The 17,356-nt window shown below is 33.8% G+C and overlaps 1 protein-coding gene across 1 annotated transcript in view; it reads left to right on the top strand.

The window, feature by feature from the left end:
- Nucleotides 1–12,827, top strand: part of LOC120422664 (leucine-rich repeat neuronal protein 3) — a 36,638-nt gene extending 23,811 nt beyond the window's left edge. The window contains exons 3-5 of the mRNA XM_039586168.2: nucleotides 5,143–5,909; nucleotides 5,965–6,357; nucleotides 11,053–12,827. Coding sequence (XP_039442102.1) covers nucleotides 5,143–5,909; nucleotides 5,965–6,357; nucleotides 11,053–11,320 — 1,428 coding nt within the window. The 3' untranslated portion in view covers nucleotides 11,321–12,827. The remainder of the gene's footprint in view (nucleotides 1–5,142; nucleotides 5,910–5,964; nucleotides 6,358–11,052) is intronic.
- The last annotated feature ends 4,529 nt before the right edge of the window (nucleotides 12,828–17,356 follow it).

The following is a 17,356-nucleotide window of genomic DNA, read 5'->3' on the forward strand; positions in this document are numbered from 1 at the left end:
ATTCGGACACGGTTCCAGAAATTGCAATCTTCCACCCCGGTGCGTAAAGTGCGGTGAGACCCACTTCACCGAAAGGTGCAATCTTCCGCGGAAAGACCAGCTGGGGGAAAACGCCCAGCAGCACAAAGCGCGCGTCAAGTGTGCGAACTGTGGTGGAAACCACACGGCGAATTTCCGTGGCTGTGCCGCGCGGAAAAAGTACATCGAGGAGCAGGACAAGAAGAAGAAAGCGCCAGCGTCCCGCCAACCTCCAAAGACATCGAGCTCGAACGCTGCAGCAGCTGGCGGCGGAGCGGTTCCATCGACCAACCCAGCGTTCCCTCCCGGTTGGGGAGGTTCGTACGCTAGAGTAGCCGCTTCTGGAAGTGGTACTTCACCGGGACAAGCAGACGTCACCGGAGATGACCTCTTCACGCTTCCCGAGTTTTTCGCTCTTGCTGGAGAGATGCTCACGCGCTTCCGTGCCTGCCGGAACAAGGCAGAACAATTCCAAGCTCTCAGTGAGCTGATGATGAAGTACATCTACAACGGATAAGCTGCCTTGTGCAGCGAAGTTTTTCGACGTCAATGGACAAAACATACTGTGATTTAGTTTTAAGCTTTTCTATTTCTATCATTTTCCTTAGTAAATCTAGAAGTTTTTTTTTAAATTTTTCCTTCTCTTGCCAAATCCATTGTTAGAATATCCAATTACATCAAAATGAATTATAGTTCAAATCATAGTTGAAAGGAACTCCAAAACTCTATTAGGTTATAAGAATTACGAAATTGTGAATTGATTATTTACTAATAAAAACTAATTGAAATTGAAAATTTAAATTTATTTCTTTCCTGCCAGACTTTTCTAGTACATTTTTAAGAAGGGGAAGAGAAAAACTAAAAAAAAACAAAATTTGCATTAACCTTATACAAAATTTTATTAGGCCGTTGCAAATATTTTTCAAAGTTTATGTCGCCCCCCCCCCCCCTCCCCCCCCTTCAAAAGTGGTCTGCAAAATCATCGGGCAAACAATTTTTTTTTCCAAAAAAACTTCAAAATTTCCATGAAAATAGAAGTCTAACCAACGGAAAACAATGTAAAATGCATTTTTCTACATTGATTATCATAATTAGCGTGTTTGGGCTTGTTTAAAAATGTTTTGAATTTTTATGAAATTCCAATGTTCAGCACCGCAAAAAAAAATATTTTTCGCAAGAAATATAATTTTCGTCAATACTTAGATATTTTGGAAACTAATGATGGTAAAACCACTGTACATGTGTATTAGCCCGGGTCAAAAAAAATAAAATTGCTCAAATCAAAAAGTATATGAGATTGCCCGAAAGAGTACTCAAAATGGGGCCTCCAGCCCAAATTTCAGCCCATTTGGTTGAAAATTGGCTTGCCTTGAGCAGGAACAAGTTTAAATGGGAATTAACCCGTAAAACTTGAGCAATTGGGTACATTGCTCTGTACAAGTCTGTCGTTGAAATTTAACGACTTTTGCATACCATGGGGTCCAAGGGGATGGTCTGGGAAACAATTCCTCTGAAGGGTGCAAGATGATCCGAGGCTTGTCCGAGGCCTCTAATCTTGCCTAGAAGCAGATTCATTCCGGCGTCGCCGAAATTCTCATGGTCCCAGCAAAATGTACAGGGATAAATCAAAGCACACTAAGAAGGCTGCCTCGATCAGAGGACGCCACATGTCAATCAGCCACCGCGTGGCAGGAGGGTATCTGAAAATTGGAGTTTAAAATGATATTTGACGTTTATAAAGTGTTTTTGCACAAATATCTGACAAAATAAAATGTTATATCATTGAAAGAACCACTTATAAAACCAAAATTGGAGAAATTGGAACAATGGCTCGTAATTAAAATTTTTATACTTTTATATGTAAAAATGTCCGGGGAATCCGATAAACATATTTCCAGACATAGGAGCAACTCTCTACGAAATCGGCCGATTTCGACCATTTTTATTTTTTGTATTTTTTGATTTGACTCAAACTTTGTGGGGGCCTTCCCTATGACCAAATAAGCTATTTTGCGTCCTTGGTTCACCCATACAAGTCTCCATACAATTTTGGCTGCTGTCCATACAAAAATGGTATGTAAATATTCAAACAGCTGTAACTTTTGAGTGAATTTTCTGATCAATTTGGTGTCTTCGGCAAAGTTGTAGGTATTGTTGAGGACGTTTGAGAAAAAAATAGGTACACGGAAAAAAAATTGAGGATTTTTTTATCAACTTTTTTTTCACTAAAACTCAATTTCCCAAAATACGTATTTTTTGATTTTCGAGATTTTTTGATATGTTTTAGGGGACAAAAATCCGCAACTTTTGAGCCATAGAGAAACATGGTCAAAAAATCTGCCGCCGAGTTATGATTTTTTGAAAAAATAGTGATTTTTGGAAAAAATCGAAGTTTCATGCAAAAACAAGTTTGACATTATTTTTTAATGCAAAATTGAATTTGCAATCGAAAAGTACTTTACAGATTTTTTGATAAAGGGCTCCGTTTTCAAGATATAGCCACCGAAAGTTCGATTTTAGCCAAATTTTTGCAGTTTTTCAATTTTTAAATATAGTGACCAAGAGTGACCATTTCTAAAAATATTTTTTTTTAAAAGTTCAGAAAATTTGCTATAAAATTGTCTAAGAGACATTGAAGATTGGACCTCTGGTTGCTGAGATACAGCGGCTTAAAGAAAAAGAAACACGAAAATTGAAGTTTTCTTAATATCACCAAAAAAACACACCATTTTCTAATGACGATATCTCAGCAACTAATGGTCCGATTTTCAATGTTAATACATGAAACATTCGTGAAATTTTCCGATCTTTTCGAAAAAAATATTATGAAAATTTTTAAATCAAGACTAGCATTTTAAATGGGCGTAATATTCAATGTTTGGCCCTTTTAAAATGTTAGTATTTTGGGAAATTGAGTTTTAGTGAAAAAAAAGTTGATAAAAAAATCCTCAATTTTTTTTCCGTGTACCTATTTTTTTCTCAAAAGTCCTCAACAATACCTACAACTTTGCCGAAGACACCAAATTGATCAGAAAATTCACTCAAAAGTTACAGCTGTTTGAATATTTACATACCATTTTTGTATGGACAGCTGCCAAAATTGTATGGAGACTTGTACGGGTGAACCAATGACACAAAATAGCATATTTGGTCATAGGGAAGGCCCCCACAAAGTTTGAGCTAAATCAAAAAATACAAATAAAATCCATTTCCGGTGTTGGTAGAGAATTGCTCATAGGCTCTTTGGTCCAGACACCGTCAAAACGGCATTTTAAAGTTTCATACGCCATTTTCATATGTTAGGCTACATTTTTAATAGTTTTTACTATTTTTCTTTGAAATGCCAACTTATCACCTTTCATTTGCGTATAAGACATTTGAAATCGGTTGAAATGGCGAGGAGTTATGATTTTTCGAAAATGTGGATTTTGCGAAAATCGACGAAAATGGTAATTTTTCAGACCATCCTAACACGGCATAGGTCACCCTAATGGCCAAACAAAAAAATACGGGTCTAATTATTTCGGCCAGGGAACCCCCAGAAAAATTTTGAGCCCGATCCGAGCACTTTTGTTTTTTTTTTCCATGCTGTTTTCGTGGGGAATTGCTGGATACTATTATAATTCAATTTTCATCTCATTTGATCATGGTAAACAAAAACGTAAAAAATCTCGATTTTGCTAATGTTTATTTTCATTAAAATCTAGATCTAGATCTATTTCCAGATGGTTTTAAAGTTAATAAAATCAAATAAATTTGTATTCAAAATTTTCTGATATTTTGATTCTTTTTTGTAAGAACTGAACAATAAATGGAATTGAAAAAAAAATTGTTGAGATTCTTCGTTTATTATTTTTTTCAGGGCATTTTCACAAAATTGGTTCTGAAAGTTGAGAAAATGTACACTTCCGCTTGAATTTCGGGAATTCCCGGAAATTTCCAAATTTCCCGGGAAACGGGGAATATTTTTTACGGGAATTCCCGGGTAATTTTTATACTATTTCAAACAAAATATTTGTAAGATTATTTAAAAAAAAACATATTTTTTTCTAAAACTGATTTGCTACATTCAAATTACAGTGGACTCTTTCTGTGTCGATATTGAAGGGACCGTTGAGAGCGGGAGGTATCAAATTATAGAACAAAAATCAAAGCATGCTATTTGAAGGGACTGAAAATTTTATTGACAAATGGAGCAATATTAATATCGAGAAGATCGACAGCCAGAGAGTCGACTCTATCTGATATTTGATAAAATTAATCTTAGAAGGCATTGATTGTGGAATGAATTTTGGTGTCGTGGATAAAGTGGCTTGGATTGGCATGCCTAACAAGAGAACAAAAATTCCAATAATATGCCTGGAAAGTAACATTTTCTGAAACACTCCAATCGTGACCACCCTAATTTTCAACCCAGACAATTCTTAACCCTCTACAACCCAACCCCGCCTCTAGACGGGCTTCGATCTAAAAAATCGCCAAAAATCAATTTTTGATCTTTAAAAAGCATTGGAAAGAAGAACTCTAAAAAATTTAGAAAATTTTAGCGTTGGAAGTTTAACTTGTTTTATGTGACTTTGCCAATGTTTTAAAAAATGTAATTTTTTTAGGGTTTGTGTTTTTTACTAACATTTCCTATATTTTTAGTAAGAAGAAGTATGCAGTAATTTTTGTAGTGTCCCAGACTGTGCCTCTACGCATTTTTTACAATTTAAATAATAATGCTGCCATTCTATAGCAAAAAATGTTAAAAACAAGCAAAAATTTTAAAAAGTGACTGTAGGTGAATAGGCCAAATACTACCAAAAACAAACATAAACTAAACAAGATAAATGCAAATTAAAATACTTAAAATGAAACAAGAAAACCATAAAACAAGAGAAGTAAAGTTTTTCGTAGAACAAGAGTTGCTCAAAATGACCTCCTGATCACGGGAAAAACGAAAAATTTCGAAACAAAAATTTGGGCAGTAGAGGGTTAATAGTTTAAGAATGCGCGCTTCTATTCTTATTCAGTTTTTTACTTTGTCTAAGACATTTTTTAAGAATACTGTTTTTTGAACACATTTTTAAAATTTCTGTAAAATCAAACTGACAAATTTCAACGTCCCAAATCCCATTCCAGGACACCTCCAACGCCACCAAAAAACAGGACCAGGACACTGACCAGAAACTCCCGAATCCACTGTGCGCATCCTGCACCTGCGACGCCCCCCAGAAAACCTTCAAGTGCTCCTCAATGAAGCTATCCTCCAAACTGTTCAACACCACTGGCTGGGCCAGCCTTAACGACTCCGGACTGGCCGTTGACGTCATGCTGCTGGACCGAAACGGCATCACCGAGGTCCCAGTGTTTCCCAACCTGGACGTCCGAGTGTTGGACTTGAGCCACAACAACATCTCCGTGATCGCCAAGAAGGCTTTCTTTGCGTTGAGCAAACTTGAGGTGCTGGATTTGTCGTACAACATGCTGACCACAAAGTCGCTGGTTCCGGCAGTTTTTGAGGGTCCCTATTCGGCGGACGATTACGAACCGTTGGGGCAGTTGAGGGTTCTCCGACTCGGGTATAATCAGCTTCACTCGCTGGACGCGGATTTGTTCGAGCACATGCCGAATCTGCAGGAATTGAGTCTGGTTTCGAACGTCTTCAAAACCATTGATACCTTGACGGAGAATGCTTTGTCTAGTGTGAGGACACTTCTCTCTCTGGATCTAAGTTATATGGAGTTGAACTCGGTGCCGGGAGGTTTCCTGAATGCGATTGGAGATCTGACTCACCTCAACTTGACCGGAAATCTGCTGGAAACCATCCCGGAAGGGCTGCGATTCGCACAGAAGCTCAAGTGGTTGAGTTTGGACGAGAATCCCGTCGGGAACATTCAGGGAGATCAGTGAGTTAACCTTGATTTCCTAATTATTCCTTATTGCTAAAACATTTATTTCCAGTGTCTTCCCCGCCCTCAAGTCCCTCGAATACCTCAGCCTGTCCTACATGTCCCCGCTCAAGGTGATTGGCCGCGGAGCGTTCAGTGGGCTGCAAGCACTCCAGGAGGTCCACATCAGCAACAATCCGGTTCTATCCTATCTCCATGTCGATGCCTTTGCCCGCGAAGATCCGGACGATCCGACGCGCCAGAATTGGCCCCGCGTCAAGCGGTTCTACCTGCACAACAATAACCTGAGCTCGCTGGACGCGCAGCTGTTGACGCACTGGGCCGAGATGGAGCTGGTGGACATCCGGCAGAACCCGTGGAACTGCGACTGCGACAATCAGTGGCTGGTGGAGACGCTGGTGCCGGTGATTGAGAAGACGACGCCGAATACGTTGAACAATATTGTGTGAGTATTTCAAATTGGTCGTTGATGTTTAGATTCTCGTGAATTTCTGTTTTGTTTTTGTAATTATTTTTTTCCTAACATATTGTTTTGCAATGAAGCTATTTTGTATTATTGCGCTAAGTCCATACAAATCTCCATACAATTTTGGCAGCTACCCATACATAATTGCTATGTAAAAATTCGAAAATCTGTATCTTGGGAGGGAATTTTCGGATCAATTTTGTGTATTGGATCCAGAACTATTCTGAACAAATCGTTACTATTTCAGTTATTAGTACTATTAGTACTATTTAGTACTATTTAGTAATGGTACAGTACCATTCTTAAAAATACCCTTTTATTAAAGTAACGTTTAACTGTTGAAAGTTGAAATCCCAAAAACTGTATTTTTAGACACATTTTAAAGACGTTACTTAATCCACCTTTAGGTGGTTGGTGCTTTCCTCACATTCATAAAGTGAATATAAGGCCTCAAAAAAGTCTAAAATAACGCTTAAGTGCTTAGAACTTTTGATAGGGTTGTCAGATTTTCAATCTTTTTGACTCTTTGGAAAAATCTATTGATTACACATCAAACGATCGCATGGTTGATCTGAGACCCGACCTCAAAGCCTTTTGATAGGGTTGTCAGACTTTCAATGTTTTGGGCTCGTTGGAAAGGTATTTTAAGTACTGTAAACTGGGGTGACTTTGATAGCCCGGGTGACTTTGATAGGTTTTTCAAATGCCCGTCAAATTAATATCTAAACATTTTTGAGAATTTTGAGTATGTAAGCATTAAAAGATAGCTTATTATCGAACATATATGCAAAAATGTGACTGTTACATTGGATGTATCAAAATTAGTGGCCAATTCAAATTTCTATCAATATCACCCCGGGCTATCAAAGTCACCCCAGTTTACGGTACCTTTCTAAAAATGTATAGCATGACGGGTTTTCTTACAAACCCACCCTTTTTACAATCTTCCGGACTCTAGCCGGAATCGCTTTTTTTAGCATAACTTTTAAAGTACTTTACTAAACTCCAAAATTTATAGATAGTGACTTATGAGACTCCAAGACAGATCGAATGAGATCAAAACGGTCAAAATCGGTTCAGCCAGTCCTGAGATAATCAAGTGCAATTATTTTGATTAACATCCAGCACAGACATTTGCTCAGATTTTGATTCTGAGTCGATATATGTACGTGAAGTTGGGTCTACGAAGTCAAATAACGAAGTTCATTTTTCGAGTGATTTTATAGCCTTTCCTCATTGTGGTCAGGAAGGCAAAAAGTGCACCGTTTTCGAATTAGGCTGTAGCAACAAAAATCAAAGTTGTCTCTTGAAAAATTAGCGGGCAAAAAATATATTTTTAAGGAAATTTGACGTGCAATACCCTGAAAACAATTAAAAATGCATTTTCCTGCGTTTAAAATCATTTTTAACATGATGGATCAGTTGAAACTATATTTTGAATTTTTGTGAAATTTTGTTTAACAAATTAAACTTTTTCGTCAAAACTAATGATTGTAAAACAACTGTACTGGTGAATTATGCTTTTTACAACCCTTTTTAGAAGAAATTTTGAAACCATGACAAGTTATTTAACTTTTTATTTATTTTTTAGTTTTTCTCTTCTTTGGTCAGATTTGAGGGACATAATAAAATTATTTGCAACGGCTTTTCGATTCGATTCGATTTTCGATTTTTTTTAAAAATAAAAGTGCCCATTTCTAGAAATATAATTTTCAAAACCATAGAAAAAAATCCTATAAATTCGTCTCAGACACCTTAAGGGTTGGTCCTTTCGTTCCTGAGATAATGCCACTAAAATATAAAGAAACAACAAAATTTAAAATGTTCAAGTGTCATACAGCACGCAATTTTTAAGTAACGATACTTCGACAACTAATGGTCTGATTTTTATTGTGAAAAATTGTACCATTTATTAAATTTTCTTACCACTCTGATTTTTTGTTTTTTTTTTTTAGTTTGAAACTCAAGGCTTACAATTCAAAAATCGTTACATTGATTTGTTGGTCCGTTTGAAATGTTAGTTTTGATTTTGAATACAGTCCAGACTCGATTACCCGAAGGCCTTGGCAAAATTTCACTTCGGATAATCAAATCATGAGAAAAATCCAGATCAGAAAAAAATCATTAGTTATGACTTTTTTGAAATAAAGAAATAAAAGTTAAAAATGTTTTGCCTTCATTGTTCAATGTAAAATCTCGCCTGCTTTTTCAATTGGTCCTATGTACATAGTAAACCCATGGCTCATTGGTTGTTTTGAAAAAGTAATCTAGAAATCAAATTTTCAATCAAAAATTACCATGAACGGCCATGATCAACAAGGACCAACTTTTTCACAACTTTTTTTTATGTTGGGAATTGGTCCATTAGTACCCGAATCAAAAAAAAATGCAATTTGGTTCTAGAAAAGAAGGGAAAATTCCATAAAAAAAATATTGCAAAATATTTAAAGGAGGGCAAAACTTACATCTCTTCATTAGGTGTAAATTTAATTTAAAAAAAAAAATTCATTAAAAAATTGTTGCAAAATATTTTAAAAGTAGAAAAATGAACAAAATATAGAGATAATTCATTTTAAAATTTGAATTTTAAATAAGTTTATGAAAAATTACATGTAAAAAGGGATGAAAATGAGGTGTTTTAGGCAATTTTCATTTTTTTAAAAATTCAAGATCTCTCAAAAAAATATACATTTTGCCCTTCTTTCAACATTTCGCTTTTTTTTACTATTGAGTTTGTTTATGAAAATTTTCCTTCTTTTAATTTTAATTCAACTAAGAAAATAAAATCTTTTTGAAGATTCACATTTCGCTAATATTTAAATGTTTGAAATTTACGCTATTATTGTGTATTTTACCTAGATACCTTTATTTAAAAAAAACTATCCAGGTTTTTAAGCGAATATGGCGTTCGAAAGGTGAACGCCCGAAATGTCAAAATCACGCCGTGGTACCAACATTACGAAAAAAGTGTGCCATGGCATGACAGCCACATTTTTTTTCTAATGTTGGTGCTACTGCGCGATTTTGACATTTCGGACGTTCACCATTCGAACGCCATCTTCGCTTAAAAACCTGGATATATTTGCATTCAGGTTCTACACAATTACCTTTCTTTTAAAAAAAGCATAAGAGCAGTTCTCTCAGATTTTGGTCATTTGATTTTTTTGTATTTTTTAATCCGGCTGAAACTTTTTTGGTGCCTTCGGTATGCCCAAAAAAGCCATTTTGCATCATTAGTTTGTCCATATAATTTTCCATACAAATTATGCAGCTGTCCATACAAAAATGATGTATGAAAATTTAAAAATCTGTATCTTTCGAAGGAATTTTTTGATCGATTTGGTGTCTTCGGCAAAGTTGTAGGACTACACTGGAAAAAAATGATACAAGGTAAAAAAAAATTAAGTGATATTTAATTTCACTTTTTGTCACTAAAACTTGATTTGCAAAATAACAATATTTTTTTTTCATTTTTTGAAAAGCTGCAAAAATTCGTAATATTGAATGTTTGGACACTTTGAAATATTACTATTGATAAATTATTTTTGAAAATATTGTATTTGAAAAGATCGGAAAATTTCACGAATGTTTCATATTTTAGCATTTTAAATCGGACCATTAGTTGCTGAGATATCGACATTAGAAAATGGTGGTTTGTTTGGGTGAGACTTAGAAAACATCAATTTTCCTGTTTTTAAACCTTTGCATGGCAATATCTCAGCAACTAAGGGTCGTATCAACAAAGTTCAAAAAAGCAAAATGTAGAGAATTTTCGCAGCTTTTCAAAAATATTTTTTTCAAAAGTGGGCAAACATGTGCACTTATTTAAAAAAAATAAAAACTGCGACTATTTTCCAAAAAGTTATCTAAAAATGGCTATAACTTGAAAACGGTTGTACTTTATCAAAATTTCACTCTAAAACATATAAAAAAAATAAATTAGTGTTTTTTTACAAATCAAGTTTTAGTGACAAAATGTTAAATAAAAATCACTAATTTTTTTTTACCGTGTATCATTTTTTTCCAGTGTAGTCCGTATCCATACCTACAACTTAGCCGAAGACACCAAATCGATCAAAAAATTCCTTCGAAAGATACAGATTTTTAAATTTTCATACATCATTTCTGTATGGACAGCTGCCAAATTTGTATGGAAAATTATATGGACAAACTTAGATGCAAAATGGCTTTTTTGGGCATACTGAAGGCACCAAAAAAGTTTCAGCTGGATTAAAAAATACAAAAATTAAAATTGTAGAAAAAAGATTTCGTAGAAAATTGCTCATAAACAATTTAATTGCAAAAAAAATAGCAGTGGAAAAATATGCAGAAATGAGGAGAAATGTTTGAAGATTAATCGTTAAGAAATTTTCCCTTCTACTAGTTGAATATAAAAAAAAGGGAAAATTGCATTAAAAACTAAATTGCAAAATATTTTAATAAGAGTAACATAGATTCAATTTGAATAAAAGGAAAGAAAAAATGTGAATCTTTTGAGCGAACACCGTAACCAGTCAGCCAAATTATTTTCAGTTGTTCAGTTTTTCCATTAAAATTTCAAATGTTTTTTTTTTGAAAAAATATTTTTTCCTCCCCATTTCGCCCATAACTTTGAAAAATATTTGCGACGGTTTAAGGTGGTTTTTTGTAATCTCCACATCTCTCCCCTTCCAGTTGCGCCTCCCCCCCGCAGATGGCGGGCCAGTCGATGGTGGAGCTGCAGCACAAGCACAGCCAGCTGCGATGCGGCGACAAGTACGGCAACAACCCCGCCGGCGACGGTGCCCTCCTGATTGGCCTGCTGATCGGTGTCCTGGCCGGAATCCCGCTTACCGCGGCCGTCATCCTGATTTACCGCCGGGGCTGTTTCGGGCTGGTGCGGCGCGGTCCGGCCGACTACTCGCGGGCCTTCTACAGCAGAGCCACCAATGACGATTTTTAAGAGAGTGGAGGTGATTTTTTTTTCAGTGTGTGACTTAATAAAGTGTTAAATACAGGGGAGATTTCTTTTTAAACGTGAAAAAATACTCGCTTTATTTTGTTATTATTTCTTATTATTTTATTAGTTTCGACAAGACAATTTGTCATTCTTTCTTTTTTATTTTGTATTTTCTTTTTATGGAAAACTTGTTTTGTGTGTGTGTTTGTTTGTTTTGTTTGTATAAATAACGTATTTTCGTTTCTAGTAGTTACAATATTCTTCTCTTTCTCTGTCCTATACAGATTAATATTAATAATAATCAGAATAATAGAAATTATAATTAGAAAGTCCTTCTTCCGAAGACTTGCTCCACAAACTTCTGCGAAAATAAACATTGGTACTGCGGCTCTTGCTTAAAATACAGCAAAAAGTGTATGTGTGTATTTGTTTCAGTGTTTTTTATTCTTTCGCTAAACTTCTAAATAGGACTCTATCTTTTCTCTGTACAACTCCTTATTTGTTTTCTTATTTGCACTAAACTACACTATGATTAGAAAAGAAACTTTGTGTTTACTCTTTCGATTCTGGTAATGCTAAATGTGTTTGTTTAACGTGTATTTTCATGTTAGTTTCTTGATTTTTTTTCTTCAGAATATTTATTTACAAAGATACACAAAACCTTCCCTTGTTTTTTGTTTAACCTTTCTTGGCTACACTTTTGTTATTATTACTTTTTTCCTTTTTTTTCTATCTAACCGTTTATTTTTCCTATACAATTTCTATTCTTTCCCCAAAAATAATTCTAAAAGAAAACGACAATAACTAAAGTCATCAAACAATTGTCTTACATTCCATGTTTCGATTTTTTTTTCAGTGTTTCACCTGTTAAACAGTGACGGCGGCTTTGCTACCATTTCGTTTAGCTTTATCATGTTATTTTTACAACTCTTTCAACTGGGAAATGTGAGGAAAGATGGGTGTGCACTGAAAGTAGTTTTTTGATCTAGTAAAAATGTGTGTGTTTTTTGTTTTGTTTGTTTGTATAATTCAATTTATCTACTAGTTTTGGGCGAGCCTGGCTCCTCTCAGAAGTCAGGGCCAAACAATTCTGACATTTCGTTCATTCGTTCGCTTTCATTCCAGGTGAAGATTTTTCTTAGTTCTTTTACTGTTTGGGGTATTTGAAGGTGACGAGAAAGAGAGAGAATTCAAGGATTGTTTATTTGTCGTTTAAAATTTAGTTTAAAATCAATAGATTTTTTTAATTTGAACATTGTTTGTAGCAACTAATTTACAATCAAATTTTAGAAGTTGCATTGTCATAATTTTTAAAATCACTTTTAAATATTTCTCCAGCAGAAATATTCAAAGAAAAAATAATTTGACAGTACCACAAAAAAGTGTTTTCATTAAACATAAATTTAAAAAAATATCAGGATTGTGAAAATGACTAACTTTGAGTTAACCACAATTATCATGTTTGAAATCTCATTGCTTTAATTTCGCTTCCCTCCTTTCCGTCGCGAAATTCTCAGCAAAAAGAAATAGCTCTCTCATTCCCACATTCACTATCATCCCCCCTCAATCGAGCATAGCCACAAAAGCCGTCACAAAACAAAATTTGCCAACGCAGTTTAACACAAGACGTATTGCGTGGTCAGTTCCCAATCTCCCTCTCGCATTCTTCCATTGCGGCTTTCGGAGAAAACAAAAGAATCTTCGGCGAGTGTGCGTGAACGAGGCAAAAGGGAAGGAGTGATAGAAAGAGAATTCTCTTGCTAGCAGTCGCGAGATCAAAGAAGAGAATTCCAAAACTATAGTGACGGTCGCTATTCCCTTTGATATTTTTATGAAGCCATCATCAAATGATAGTTTTTTCTATCACTCATTGACAACATTGGAGGTTATCATCATGTAATGTAATTTTAAATAAAATAACTTAATTTTTTCCTAAGGTAAGAAAAATCTTAAAATGATGTTCCACTGAGAAAAACGTTTTGCAAATTTGTCAAAAAACAGTTTGCACAGGTTTTGTTATTGTGTGTCAAGTGAAATTCGAAATATCATTTTAAATAAATGTTTAAAATACAATAACAGTTAAACTACTATAAAAAAGCAAAAAGTCCTTGAAATTCAATTTCCTTGGAAAATGGTTTTATTAAAAAAGATGAAAATTTGTTATAATTGCACAATATCAAAATCTGCCACACAAAAAATTGATTTTAAATTTAATTTATTTCAGAAAATTTCAAAATATGAAGGAAGCCAAAAGGCTAGCAAAAAAAGTTTCTTTTCACTTTTTGGCTAAAGATCGATAATTTCAAAACATTTATCATTATAAATATTCAAAATTATTTAAAAAGGCTACTTATTTTGAAGCATTAATTCTAGCAATACAATTTAAAAGCAAATTACAATTCTTTGTCTCATTTGAAATTTTTGACTCGAAGATCGAAAAAGATACAAAATTTAAAAAAAACAGTTTTGATCATCAATTTCTAACGTTTTGTACTCAGTTTATCTGTAATACAATTTTAAGAATAAAATAAAAAAAAGTTTGCTATTTTAATTAGAAAAAAAAACTATTTCAGAAATTTGAAAGCAAAGCTGAACAAAAAACCATTTGAAATCATTTGTTAAACAAACCATTTCAAATTTTCAGGATAAACGGTTATGAATATCTTTTTCTGCAATAATTAATATTATTTAGTAAACCGGCAACACTGATATCTCTAAATTTTATTAAATTTTCAATGCTTGGTGTAAATAAAGCTGATAACAATCGCATCGCTGAAGGTTATTCAATAGATTTGAAAAAAAAAATAATTCAAAGAGATTATTGCTCTGGCAACACTGCCAGAAAATATCACTGAAAATAGATAATGATTATCCTTTTCAGAACTGTTTGATAGAAATAGCGATTATTTTAATAGAATTTTGGCTAAAAAAATATACATTAAATTATAAAAGTAAATTAAAAATTTAGATGTTTTGGCAACCCTGTTAATTCAACATACTTTTTTGAAGTACTTTGAAAATGCAATGCATTAGTTTTTTTTTAATGCATTTTGCCATTTTCAGAGCTTTTGGGACACATTTTGCTGCCTTCATGCATTAGACTTGCAAATAGGTTAGCTAGCAACACTGTTTTGAGACTTCATGACTTGAGTAAAATTTTGAGACAGAATGTTGTGAACTTTTTTGAAAATGTTCATCTCTCTGAACATAGAGCAATTCCAGCTCAAATCAGGAATTTTTCTGGTACTTTTGTACCCGACCCTCTCCGATTTCAATGAAACTTTGTAGACATGTTATCCTAGGCCTATATAAGCCATTTTTGTGTATATGGAGCCAATAGTACTCGAAAATAACATTTGAGAAGGGCGTAAGGTATTTAAATATTTTTGTATTTTGTAATTTAAAAATTACTGTATCTCGAAGCCGTTGCGTCGTATCAAAAAGTGGTCAAAGACAAACTTGTAGGAAATTGGACGGGCTTTCTGAAAAAAATACACTGAAACAAAAATACACGCCACATCTATGAGATTTTTTGATTTTTAAGTCTAAAACTTAAATTTAAAGGTGATGTCACGATTTTTTTTCGTTCAAAATTTTTGAGGAAATAGTCTAAAATGTTACCAAAAGATTGACGAAAAATGCAGGATGGTATGTCTCTCCTAAAAAAATACAAAAATCATTTACTAAAACATTTTTTTTGAAAACCGGTGGTTGGAATCGATTCTCCAGACAATTTTACATAAAAGTCTCCATATTGACCATTGTCCTAAGTCCAATCCTTGGGAAGATACAGCGGCTTTAAAAATAAAAATGTTGAAAAACGGGTTTTTTTGTGGTTTTTGACAATTTCTATATAACAGACTTGGTTTTTCAGTCTCGAAAATATTTTTAACGGAAAGCTCGTCCAATTTCCCATAAGATTGCCTTTGACAGCTTTTTGATTTATATCGTTTTTATATTTACGTAAGCAAATTTACTATACTGGTTTCTACCACACTGAAAAAAATATTCTATTTTCAGTTATTAGCAATGTAATAAAGCCTATATCTGTAAGCCCATACATCCAATTGAAATGCTGTCAAAGACAATCTTATGGGAAATTGGACGAGCTTTCCGGTAAAAATATTTTCGAGACTGAAAAACCAAGTCTGTCATATAGAAATTGTCAAAAACCACCAAAAAACCCGTTTTTTCAACATTTTTATTTTTAAAGCCGCTGTATCTTCCCAAGGATTGGACTTAGGACAATGGTCAATATGGAGACTTTTATGTAAAATTGTCTGGAGAATCGATTCCAACCACCGGTTTTCAAAAAAATTGACGTTTAGACCACTTTTCAAAAAAACAGTTTTAGTAAATGATTTTTGTATTTTTTTAGGAGAGACATACCATCCTACATTTTTCGTCAGTCTTTTGGTAACATTTTAGGCTATTTCCTCAAAAATTTTGAACGAAAAAAAATCGTGACATCACCTTTAAATTTAAGTTTTAGACTTAAAAATCGAAAAATCTCATAGATGTGGCGTTTATTTTTGTTTCAGTGTATTTTTTTTTTTTTCAGAAAGCCCGTCCAATTTACTACAAGTTTGTCTTTGACCACTTTTTGATACGACGTAATGGCTTCGAGATACAGTAATTTTTTAATTACAAAATACAAAAATATTTAAATACCTTACGCCCTTCTCAAATGTTATTTTCGAGTACTATTGGCTCCATATACAGATAAACCTCTTTTTACGCGGTGCGTTACGTTTTTCTAATTTGTCGATTTCTCTGGAACGACGCAACATGTTTACAATCTTTTAAAAGCAATTTGTAGGTTTTGTTCAGATCTACAAAACGCTTTTTGAAGCTTGCAATAATATTGTATGGTTTAAGAGAAATCGACGGAATAAAAAGCGTAACGCCACCGCGTAAAAAGAGGTTTCTCTGTACACAAAAATGGCTTATATAGGCCTAGGATAACATGTCTACAAAGTTTCATTGAAATCGGAGAGGGTCGGGTACAAAAGTACCAGAAAAAATCCTGATTAGAGCTGGAATTGCTCCATAATTAAACAGGAAATTTCTTTCCGAAAGAGCATCCAATTTGATGATTTGGCAGCACTGCCCAGATCTATCGTGACTTTAGTGACCTTTATAGAACTTTTCAAAGCCGGATGCTGTAAATTTGGTAAAAAAATGGCTACCCATTAATTAGTTGACATTTGAAAAGCCTTCTGGTAAGACAATCTAATATTTGGTGATCTGGCAACCCTGATAGGATATATGAACTACTAATAATTGAAAATTCAGGTATTATGCAATCCCAAGAAAAAGCTTTTTTTTTTTGTTTTGGCATTATTAATTATTTTAGTTAATAATATTTAGTTTCGTGATTAACCTTGATTATGGAAAACAATATTTTGAAAAAAAATACTTAGAAGTTAAAAAAAATTATAAAAAAAAAATTCTGAAAATCCCATAAGTTTTTTCTAAAGAAGGTACACAAAATTGACAAAAAAAAATTATTCCAAACTCACTTTTTCTTGTCACCTTTCAACCCACAAACAGTTTTTTTAACGAAGATTTGAAACTGGTACATCTATCCGTGGTACTAAATATCAATAAAAATAAATTATTTTACTATGTACAATTTGGTTTCTTTTATTTCCACATTCTCTCTCATTCCACTTTCATTTGCTCGAAAAATTTCCCTACGAATTCCTCTCTTCTTCTTCTCTGACTTAAATAAATAAATAAAATCTTCTTTTTCTCAATTGTTTTTTTTTCAACTTTGTTTCTTTCCTACTTTTACGTCACTGTGTAAATGTGTGTGTGTGTGTTTGCATTAGTTAAAGACTATGGAAAAGTTTTGCTCTATTCGACGAGTACTTTGTATGGTTATTGTTTCTGGGTGTTTGTGTGTGTGTAAAAACGTTGTTTCTGTAAAAAGTCAAACAAACCGGACACGGAGGGAAATAAATAAATAAATGGAAAAGTAGTACGACTGCTGTTTGCTTGTATTAGTGAGGGGTCACCTTTCGTTTCTATTTCGAT

Source organism: Culex pipiens, chromosome 2 (assembly GCF_016801865.2).
Source record: "Culex pipiens pallens isolate TS chromosome 2, TS_CPP_V2, whole genome shotgun sequence".
NCBI classification, from domain to species: Eukaryota; Metazoa; Arthropoda; class Insecta; order Diptera; family Culicidae; genus Culex; species Culex pipiens.